Genomic DNA, 12,158 nt, shown 5'->3' on the forward strand with positions numbered 1-12,158 from the left:
GGAGGGAGGGATAAATTGGGAGATTGGGATTGACATATACACACTACTATATATAAAATAGATAACTAATAAGACCTGATGTATAGCACAGGGAACTCTACTCAATACTCTGTAACAGCCTACATGGGAAAAGAATCTAAGAAAAGAGTGGATATATGTATATGTATAACTGATTCACTTTGCCATACACCTGAAACTAACACAACATTGTAAATCAACTATACTCAATAAAAATTTTTAAAAATTAAAAAAACAGGGCTTCCCTCGTGTCTCAGTGGTCGAGAGTCCGCCTGCCGATGCAGGGGACACGGGTTCATGCCCCGGTCCGGGAAGATCCCACATGCCGCAGGGCGGCTGGGCCCGTGAGCCATGGCCGCTGAGTCTGCGCGTCCAGAGCCTGTATTCCACAATGGGAGAGGCCACAACAGTGAGAGGCCCACGTACCGCAAACAAACAAACAAAAAATATTAAAAAAACAAACAACAACAAAAAGACAACATAGATCCCTTTTTTGTTCATTCATTTGTTCATTTATTCATTCACTGAGAGCTTATTGTGTGCCAGGCTCTGTAGATGCTGTTGAGGATCTAGTCATGAACTAGGCAGACCAGAAAGGAATGGCCAACATGAAGCCTACATGCTGGGAAGGGAGATAGACAAGCAAGCAAAAATCAATCCATCATGTAATAAACAGATGGCAGTCAGTGCCCTAAAGAAAACAAGAAAGATTCGGAGGATAGAGAGTGTCAGGGCTGAGATGGGAGGCTACTTTAAGTAGAGGAGTCAGGAAATATACTTCCCTGAGAAGGTGAGATGAATTCAGTGAGGCATGCTCTAGGCATCATCTGGAGAAAGAGTGGAAACAAAGTGAACTGTAATTGCACGTCTTGAGGCAGGAACAAGAGTGACCTATTGGAGGTGTGAAAAGGCCAGAGATACTGGAGGGAGCTGGTCTGGAGAGAGAAGGTGTAAAAGAGCCTCTCAAAGAATAAGAAAGTGAATTAACTAGGGAAATGAAGCAGCACTGTCGAATCCACTTGAGCCCTGTTTCCATAAAATGAAGACCAGTCAGCCAGCTGTGTGTTTTCATCCAGTCACATTCTGAGATCTGGTGCTTGGATGCAGACGTGAACAGGTGAGTAGAGTGTTACCAGGTCCGGGGGTCCACCAGGTGCAGGCCGGAGAGGGGGAGAGAGGTGGGGAGTTGAGCTGGGCCATGGACTCAGGTTGATGATGTGGAAGGCAAGGCCCAGGGGCCATGACAGACAGTGGAAAGGTGTAGGGATGATGGCCTGGTGGACCTGGTGAGGTCGAAGGATGGTTGGAGTTGGGGTTCTAGAGGGAGTGAGCTGGAAGTGAGGAGGTGGTGGTCACAGTGAGATGCCAGAAACCAAAGTTTTTGAGTTGGGGAAGGTACTAGTAATGACACACCAGAGTGTTACTGTAAGAGTGGGTTGCTGAGTTGGGAGAAAGGATTGTTAAAACTAAGGAAGTTAAGGATCCAAGAAGCCAGAATATTACTTGGACCACCTACACCAGTGGTCTCAAACCTGGTCACATACTAGAATGACCTGGGGAGCTCTTAAATACACAGGCCTCCAACCCTCAAAAATTCCAGCTCAATTGTTTGGGAGGGAAGTGGTACCTGGGCTTTTTTTAAAAGCTTCTTGAATAATTTTAGAGTGAAGCCAGGATTGGGACTGACTGATCTAAGTGGGCCAACCACTGAGTGAGGACAGAAGTGGCATGAAGATGGTGGAAGTGAGCCAGCAGAACTTCACTGGATGAGGAGTGACTGTAGGTTGGTGAAGACTACAGCATGGAGGTTTATGGAGATTTGAGGGTCTGTCCTTCAAATTGGTGGGAAAAGGTCAGGGAGGAACCATGGTCTGGGAGTTGCCATGAGGATCAAAGCAGACACCTACCCCATCATTAGGCCCTGGGACACTTGAGAGGTGTCCCCATGTCCCCAGAAGTGAGCCAGATATTCGAGCAAAAAGATGAAGGGGACATTCAGAGAAGAGGTTGAGGACATAGGGGAGGTTTGGGAGTCAGGAGGAGGGGAGATAAAGCCAAATAAGGAGATGTACGATGCTGTGTGGGAAAGGGGACCCGGGAGTCTTGCATTAAAATAATGACAAGAGGAGGCATCATGGATTAGTACCAAGGCCTTTCGGGGAAGATGGGTATTCGATTCTAATTAGAACCTCTCTTTTGCATTTTATTTAGACTCTTAGGCAGTGTATTCATTTCCTAGGGCTGCTGTAACAAATTACCACAAACTTGGTGGCTTAATACAAAAAGAATTTATTTTCTCATAGTTCTGGAAGCTGCAAGTCTGCAATCAAGGTGTCGGCAGGACCATGCTCCCTATGAGACCTGCAGGGGAAAATCCTTTCTGCCTCTTCCTGGCTTCTGACAATGTCCAGCTATCCATGGCATTCCTTGGCTTATAGCTGCCTCAGTCCAATTTCTGACTCCATCTTTTTTTTTAGTTAATTAATTAATTTGTTTAGTTGTTTGTTTGTTTGTTTGGCTGCATTTGGTCTTTGTTGCTGTGCTCCAGCTTTCTGTAGTTGCGGCAAGTGGAGGATACTCTTCGTTGCAGTACACGGGCTTCTCATTATGGTGACTTCTCTTGTTGCAGAGAACAGGCTCTAGGAGCACGGGCTTCAGCAGTTGTGGCACACAGGCTTAGTTGCTCCGTGGCATGTGGGATCTTACCGGACCAGGGCTTGAACCCATGTCCCCTGCATTGGCAGGCAGATTCTTTAACCACTGCGCCACCAGGGAAGCCCCTGACTCCATCTTTATATGTCTGTCTTCCCTCTGTGCGTGTCCAAGTCTCTCTCTACTTATAAGGCTACCGGTCACTGGATTAGCGCCCACCCTAATCCAGTGTGACCAATCTTAACTTGATTACATCTGCAAAGACTCTATTTCCAAATAAGGTCACATTCACAGCTACCGAGGTCTAGGATTTCAACATATCATTTGTGGGGAGGAGAGGGACACAATTCAACCCACAACAGGCAATTCATGGAGGTGATGTGACAATCAGGAAGAGTGTTCTTATCCAAAGAACACAGGATCTTTGGGTCTCTATTAAATCCGCTGCTCACCTATCATTGCATAAGAGGGCCAGCAGTAGGCCTACTTTATGGACCTCAGTGTCCAGGCAGGGGAAAGGGCAACCTCACCAAGCACAGATGTTCAGTGGACTGTCCTCAACCCTATCTGAGTGAGAAAACAAAGCTGATTCAGGGAAAACCCATCCTCATAGCAGCTAAACAGTTGAACTAAACTTTGTGTCCATGGAAGGTCAGCAGTATCTTTGAATATACATAGAACATATATTTGATGAGAAGCTACAAAGTGACAAGATAATGAAAACCTCAAAGATTTTCTGCTACCTCACCATTAGCAGCAAGCAGTGAAGGAGACATAAAGCCAAAGAAAATAACCTGTGTTGTGCAAAGAACTCAAATTTAGTTGAAAAAGTAAGGTACTCCATCAATCAATTATCAAGGATTAAGTGCCTATTATTGTAGCATTGACACAAGAAAAATAAAATGAACAGCACTGCCCTGAAAAGAACTTATCTATCAGCTGGGGATGTGAAGAAACTAGAGCCACATATTAAAGACAATGGATAGTTAATTGCTAAATTGTATGGTGTAGATAGACTCAATGATACAGAAATCCAAAAATAGAAGAGTAATGATTCCAGGATTAATCAAATGGGGCTTTCTGGAGTTCGATAAGTATTTTTTTGGAGTCTGGTCTGTGTACCCCAGTCACCAGGATGGACCCTAGACCCCCAACCCTCACTCCAAGAGATTATCAGTATCTCTGTTTCACAGGCGAAGAAACCAAGGTTCACTGACATAAAGTGACTCACCTAAGGTCAGACAGCTTGTAAGTTTCCAAGTCAGGAGTTGAACCCAAGTCTTTTATCCTCAACTCCATAGCTTTTTCTACAAGGCATTGAAGGATGAATAGGGTTTGGATAGATAAGGCAAAACAAGGAGAGGGTTTTATGTGTGGGAATTTGGATTATTGGATAATCCAATAAAATAAAATTTTTTATTTGAAATAAAAAATAGGGTTTTATGTGGGGGAAATTGGATAAATGTATTAATATTTTATTATTACATTTAGATAGTTGGCTCCTGAGAGCCAGCCTGTATCCCCAGATGAGATGCTGCTGTCAGTCCTCCAGCTCTTAAAATATCTGGGTCAGTGAGAAGAGGATCACAAGGTCTCCCTGTGCTTATTTTTAACTTAAAAATATAACCTTTAAAGAAAAGGAGAGGATAAAAATGAAAAACATTTAAGAAATGTTACAAGCTCAAGTCAAAAGGGAACTATTCAATAGGAACAGCTAGGTTATTGACCCTGACTTGGAAGCTGCAGGGAGGGTCCCTGGTGGGTGACAGCACTTCCTGGCTCTATCAGAACTTAGAAGGGTGGCCTGGAATCTACATCAGAACGTGGACCTGAGACTGGAGCGGAAACTGATGGAAGGAGACATGCAGGTGTGGGTGCATGTGCACTTCCCCACACCTGCCTTCCCTTTATTTTATTTTATTTTTTCTTCTGCCTTCCCTTTAAAAACACACTGCCCTTGATCCATTCTTCAGAGAAGAAAGGGAGAAAGAAATTCAGTGAGTTTGTTCCCAGCATCTACCACTGGCTTTTGCAATTTCAGAACAAGATGAAAAGAAGGGGAGTCTTTTAAGCCATTGCCCTAAGTAACATGAAAGTGGCACCAATTGACATATGAATGCTGTTCTTATAAGAAAGGTATTCTGAGTGCTGCTTTGTGTTTTTTTGAGAAAAAAACAGCAATAATATAACCACCTGTGCACAGCTGTCCCATCAACTCAAAAATACCAGGAATGAGGAAGCTCTAAGTGCCACAAACTAGTTCTCCCAGGACCTCAGAGTGAGATGTTTCTGCAAAGCATCCCACTGTGTCATGTGTCAAAAGCAGCACCTAAGAACAGATGGTTTCCCTCAGGACTGTGACAAGATGGGTACTTTCCAGGCTTGGGGTCCTGTGCAGGGGAAAAAGTATCAGAGGTAGGTCCTGAGTCTAAGGAATTTACTCCCTGGTTGGGTCACTAACCCAGGTCCCCAGTCATAGCAAATGTTCCCTAAATGTTAGAAGAAGGAAGAACTACAATCCTGCAGCTTGTGGAATGAAAACAACATTCACAGAAAGATAGACAAAATGAAAAGGCAGAGGACTATGTACCAGATAAAGGAACAAGATGAAACCCCAGAAAAACAACTAAATGAAGTGGAGATATGCAACATTCCAGAAAAAGAATTCAGAATAATGATAGTGAAGATGATCCAGGACCTCAGAAAAGGAATGGAAGCAAAGATCGAGAAGATGCAAAAAATGTTTAACAAAGACCAAGAAGAATTAAAGAACAAACAAACAGAGATGAACAATAAAGTAACAGAAATGAAAAATACACAAGAAGGAATCAATAGCAGAATAACTGAGGCAGAAGAACAGATAAGTGACCTTGAAGACAGATTGGTGGAATTCACTGCCATGGAACAGAATAAAGAAAAATTAATGAAAAGAAATGAAGACAGCCTAAGAGACCTCTGGGACAACATTAAATGCACCAACATCTGCATTATAGGGAACCTAGAAGGAGAACAAAGAGAGAAAGGACCCGAAAAAATATTTGAAGAGATATAGTCAAAAATTTCCCTAACATGGGAAAGGAAATAGCCACTCAAGTCCAAGAAAGTGCAGAGAGTCCCAGGCAGGATAAACCCAAGGAGAAACATGCTGAGACACATAGTAATCAAACTGACAAAAATTAAAGAAAAAGAAAAAAATATTAAAAGCAACAAGGGAAAAATGACAAATAACATACAAGGGAACTCCCATAAGGTTAACAGCTGATGTCTCAGCAGAAACGCTACAAGCCAGAAGGGAGAGACACGATATATTAAAGTGATGGAAGGAAAGAACATACAACCAAGATTACTCTACCCAGCAAGGATCTCATTCAGATTTGACAGAGAAATCAAAAGCTTTACAGACAAGCAAAAGCTAAGAGAATTCAGCACCACCAAAACAGTTCTACAACAAATGCTAAAGGAACTTCTCTAAGTGGGAAACACAGGAGAAGAAAATGATCTACAAAATCAAACCCAAAACACTTAAGAAAATGGTAATAGGAACAAACACATGGATAATTATCTTAAAGGTGAATGGATTAAATGCTCCAACCAAAAGATACAGGCTCGCTGAATGGATACAAAAGAAAGACCCACATATATGATGTCTACAAGAGACCCACTTCAGACCTAGGGACACATACAGACTGAAAGTGAGGGGATGGAAAAAGATATTCCATACAAATAAATCAAAAGAAAGCTGGAGTAGCAATTCTCATATCAGATAAAATAGACTTTAAAATAAAGAATGTTACAAGAAACAAGGAAGGACACTGCATAATGATCAAGGGATCAATCCAAGAAGAAGATATAATAATTATAAATATATATGCACCCAACATAGGAGCACCTCAATACATAAGGCAACTGCTAACAGCTATAACAGAGCAAATCGACAGTAACACAATAATAGTGGGGTAATTTAACACCTCACTTACACCAATGGACAGATCATCCAAAATGAAAATAAATAAGGAAACAGAAGCTTTAAATGACACAATAGAGAGATAGATTTAATTGATATTTATAGGACATTCTATCCAAAAACAGCAGATTACAGTTTCTTCTCAAGTGCACATGGAACATTTTCCAGGATACATGACATCTTGGGTCACAAATCAAGCCTCGGTAAATTTAAGAAACTTGAAATCATATCAAGCATCTTTTCCAACCACAATGCTATGAGATTCAAAATCAATTACAGGGAAAAAAACGTAAAAAACATAAGCACATGGAGGCTAAACAATACGTTACTAAATAACCAAGAGATCACTGAAGAAATCAAAGAGGAAATTAAAAAATACCTAGAGAAAAATGACAATGAAAAACAGATGATCCAAAACCTATGGGATGCAGCAAAAGCAGTTCTAAGAGGGAAGCTTATAGCCATCCATACAGCCCTACCTCAAGAAACAACAAAAATCTCAAATAAACAATCTGATCTTACACCTAAAGCAACTAGAGGAAGAAGAAAAAAAAAAAAAAACCCTAAGTGAGTAGAAGGAAAGAACTCATAAGATCAGAGCAGAAATAAATGAAATAGAAACAAAGAAAACAGTAGCAAAGATCAATAAAACTAAAAGCTGGTTCTTTGAGAAGATAAACAAAATTGATAAACCTTTAGCCAGACTCATCAAGAAAAAGAGGGAAAGGACTCAAATCAATAAAATTAGAAATGTAAAAGGAGAAGTTACAACAGACAACACAGAAATACAAAGCATCCTAAGAGACTACGACAAGCAACTCTATGCCAATAAAATGGACAACCTGGAAGAAATGGACAAGTTCTTAGAAAGGTATAACCTTCCAAGACTGAACCAGGAAGAAATAGAAAATATGGACAGACCAATCACAAGTAATGAAATTGAAACTGGGATTAAAAATCTTCCAACAAACAAAAGTCCAGGACCAGATGGCTTCACAGGTGAATTCTATCAAACATTTAGAGAGAAGCTAACACCCATCTTTCTCAAACTCTTCCAAAAAACTGCAGAGGAAGGAACACCCCCAAATTCATTTTAAGAGGGCACCATTAGCCTGATACCAAAACCAGAGAAAGATACTACAAAAAGAGAAAATTACAGACCAATATCACTGATGAATATAGATGCAAAAATCCTCAACAAAATACTAGCAAACAGTATCCAAGAACACATTAAAAGGATCATACACCACGATCAAGTGGGATTTATCTCAGGGATGCAAGGATTCTTCAATATGCGCAAATCAATCAATGTGAGACACCGTATTAACAAATTGAAGAATAAAAATCATACGATCATCTCAATAGAGGCAAAAAAAGCTTTTGACAAAATTCAACACCCATTTATGATAAAAACTCTCCACAAAGTGGGCATAGAGGGAATGTACCTCAACATAATAAAGGCCACATATGACAAACCCACAGCAAACATCATTCTCAATGGTGAGAAACTGAAAGAATTTCCTCTAAGATCTGGAAAAAGACAAGGATGTCCACTCTCACCACTATTATTCAACATAGTTTTGGAAGTCCTAGCCATGGCAATCAGAGAAGAAAAAGAAATACAAATTGGAAAAGAAGAAGTAAAACTGTCACTGTTTGCAGATGACATGATACTATACATAGAGAATCCTAAAGATGCCACCAGAAAACTACTAGAGCTAATCAATGAATTTGGTAAAGTTGCAGGATACAAAATTAATGCACAGAAATCTGTTGCATTCCTATACAATGAAAGATCAGAAAGAGAAATAAAGGAAACAATCCCATTCACAACTGCAACAAAAAGAATGAAATACCGAGGAATAAACCTATCTAAGGAGGTAAAAGACCTGTACTCAAAAACTATAAGACACTGACAAAAGAAATCAAAGATGCCAGAAACAGATGGAGAGATATACCATGTTCTTGGATTGGAAGAATCAATAGTGTGAAAATGACTATACTTACTACACAAAGCCATCTACAGATTCAATGCAATCCCTATCAAATTACCAATGGCATTTTTTACAGAACTAGAACAAAAACATCTTCAAATTTGTATGGAGACACAAAAGACCCTGAGTAACCAAAACAGTCTTGAGGGAAAAAAACGGACCTGGAGGAATCAGACTCCCTGACTTCTGACTATACTACAAAGCTACAGTAATCAAGACAATATGATACTGGGAAAAAAAACAGAAATATGGATCAATGGAACAGGATAGAAAGCCCAGAGATAAACCCATGCACCTATGGTCAACTAATTTATGACAAAGGAGGCAAGGATATACAATGGAGAAAAGACAGTCTCTTCAACAAGTGGTTCTGGGAAAACTGGACAGCTACATGTAAAAGAATGAAATTAGAACACTCCCTAACACCATACACAAAAATAAACTCAAAATGGATTAAAGACCTGAATGTAAGGCCAGATACTATAAAACTCTTAGAGGAAAACATAGGCAGAACACTCTTTGACATAAATCGCAGCAAGATCTTTTGTAACCCACCTCCTAGAGTAATGAAAATAAAAACAAAAATAAACAAATGGGACCTAATGAAACTTAAAAGCTTTTGCACAGCAAAGGAAACTATAAACAAGACAAACGGACAACCCTCAGAATGGGAGAAAATATTTGCAAATGAATCAATGGACCAAGGGGTAATCTCCAAAATATGTAAACAGCTCTTGCAGCTCAATATTTAAAAAAACAAACAACCCAATCAAAAAATGGGCAGAAGACTTACACAGATATTTCTCCAAAGAAGACATATAGATGGCCAAGAGGCACATGAAAAGCTGCTCAACATCACTAATTATTAGAGAAATGCAAATCAAAACTACAATGAGGTATCACCTCACACCAGTTAGAATGGGCATCATCAAAATATCTACAAACAACAAATGCTGGAAAGGGTGTGGAGAAAAGGGAACCCTCTTCACTGTTGGTGGGAATGTAAATTGATACAGCCACTATGGAGAACAGTATGGAGGTTCCTTAAAAAACTAAAAATAGAATTAGCATATGACCCAGCAATCCCACTACTGGGCATATACCCAGAGAAAACCATAATTCAAAAAGACACATGCACCCCAATGTTCATTGCAGCATTATTTACAATAGCCAGGTCATGGAAGCAACCTAAATGCCCATCGACAGATGAATGGATAAAGAAGATGTTATACATATATACAATGAAATATTTCTCAGCCATAAAAAGGAATGAAATGGGGTCATTTGTAGAGATGTGGATGGACCTAGAGACTGTCATACAGAGTGAAATAAGTCAGAAAGAGAAAAATGAATATCGTATATTAATGCATATATATGGAATCTAGAAAAATGGTACAGATGAACTGGTTTGCAAGGAAGAAATAGAGACACAGATGTAGAGAACAAACGTATGGACACCAAGGGGGAAAGGGGAGGGTAGGATAAATTGGGAGATTGGGATTGACATGTATACACTAATATGTATAAAATAGATAACTAATAAGAACTTGCTGTATAAAAATAAATAAATAAAATAAATTTCAAAAAAAAGAAAATGTTCCCTGAATGTTGAACATCACTGAAGGGTAAGGCTACCATACACAATGCAACAAGACAACTGTGCAAATCCCTGGCAACCTGAGGGCTGAATTGTGTGCCAGGGGAGTTCCTAGAAGGGCAAGATCAATACAAGCTGGTTTCACTGAACAAACGAGACTTCAGCCAAGCTCAGAATGGACACAACTTGCACTGAAAGGGAGTGACAGTTTCTTGGGGTGAAGAGATTTGTTTCTTCAGGCACTGTGTGTGCGCCACAAACGCAATGATGAGCAAAGTGCATCCTGGTCCCTGCTTTCACAGAGCTGTAGTCCAGAGATCAGTTTCCTTAGAGTCCAGGGTACTGGTGGGTTGACAAAAGTTGACATTTATTTGGGGCCTGTAATGTGCCAGGCACTATGGTAAGTGCTTCACAAATATAATCTCACTTGCTCCTCACTGCAACTCAAAGATAAGGGGGGTTTCTAGTATCGCCATTTTATGGATTGGAGACTGAGCCCACTGAGCTAATTAGTGGTGAAGCCAAAATTCAAACCCAGGGCTGCCTAGCTCATGGGCCATTCCCTTTCCACAATACCCCATGGGAAATTATGTCAGGGGTGGGTGGATGGTGGAGTGCTTGGAAGGCCAGTGAAGCAGTCCATGTTTGCTGTGGAGGAAATAAGGTATTGGTTATCGGTTGTGTCTTCCTGCTGTTGCCTTAGCTGCTTTGCCTAAGTCAGATTCCCAAGGTTCACACACAGAATTCAGAGGACCCTCCAGGCAAGACACACCCTCTCCCTCCAGATCTCCATCAGCTTTCCTGCCATAGTGAACTGCAATGGCCATCTTGAAAGGAAATTTCAGTCCTATTTTTTTCCTCTCCCTTAAATCGTAAACCTATGAGAAACCATAGGAAACCATTCCCCATGGTTTTGCTCATCCAGCCCTATGTTAGACATTTTTAGTTTTCCCAAGATCCACAAGAACCTTCACAGTTACCCAGAGACTAGCACAGTAGTTTTTTAGGTGACATCTTACCACCCAAAACATATGAAGGAGAAGAGAGATGTTGCAAATTTCTCCCTAGCTTTTATTTCTCCATCTTCCCAGGGAGGAAAAGGGCATGAGAGAAGAGGTATCTGCACTCTCTCCACCTCCCGAGAGGATGAGGGATTGTTCCCTGCCCTCAGTCCTTTCCTTCACTCTGAGTTGGGAAATACTGCTCCCAAGGAGTCCAGCCAGGATCATGAAGGGCAAGATGAAGGTCAACCCACCTGGAGGACATAGAACTGGAGATGTTACAGTAAATGTGGAAATTCTTAAGTTCATATAGATAATATCTGCTTATCAATTATAAAGCACTTCCAGAACAGTCCTTCATTTGAATCTCTCACAATAGTTAGGTGGGTTTTAATGCTGATATGACTTTTTTTTTTTTTTACAGTTGAGGAAACTGAGGTACATAAAAAAGAAGTGGGTCCCTAAGGTCAGAGAGGTAGAACTTGCAGCCAGGCCCTCTGAGCTCAATTCTGTCCTCTGTCATCTCTGGCATATCCACTCAGGAACCTTGATTTGGATAAAGATTCCAGATAGGGATAGGAAAGCTTAATGGGCAGTCTCTATGATGTCATCCTCCAAGATTAGGGAGATTTGCCCAAACAGTTTTAATTTCATTTTGTACTCTCCTATGATTCTACCCTCCAACAACATGCCTTTCTCTTATAATAGTTGGCTTGGTCCTAACCAAATTTTAGAGTAGTAAGTTCCATATACTCACTATTTCTGTGGAAAGAAGTGGTATTTTTACTTTGACCTAAAACTATTTCTTTAAAATGATAAAGTTGCCCCTAGCTCTTGTGCTCTGGGATTTCATAAGTTCATATTTTTATCCTATGATTTTCATTATTTTATAAATTTCAATTATACTCCCCTCTCAGCCTGGGTCTTTCCAG

General features: G+C 40.4%; 1 protein-coding gene across 1 annotated transcript in view; it reads right to left on the reverse strand.

Annotated features, from left to right (window-relative positions):
* Window positions 1-4,367: 4,367 nt before the first annotated feature.
* Window positions 4,368-12,158, reverse strand: part of LOC308629506 (quinone oxidoreductase-like protein 2) — a gene marked incomplete at both ends in the record, with an annotated part of 40,225 nt that continues 32,434 nt past the window's right edge. Inside the window, 4 exon segments of the mRNA XM_081257435.1 lie at window positions 4,368-4,419; window positions 4,421-4,461; window positions 4,465-4,484; window positions 4,487-4,499. Of these exon segments, the coding sequence (XP_081113561.1) occupies window positions 4,368-4,419; window positions 4,421-4,461; window positions 4,465-4,484; window positions 4,487-4,499 (126 nt within the window).

Source organism: Mesoplodon bidens (genome assembly GCF_964165515.1).
Source record: "Mesoplodon bidens genome assembly, chromosome: 2".
Classification (NCBI taxonomy): domain Eukaryota; kingdom Metazoa; phylum Chordata; class Mammalia; order Artiodactyla; family Ziphiidae; genus Mesoplodon; species Mesoplodon bidens.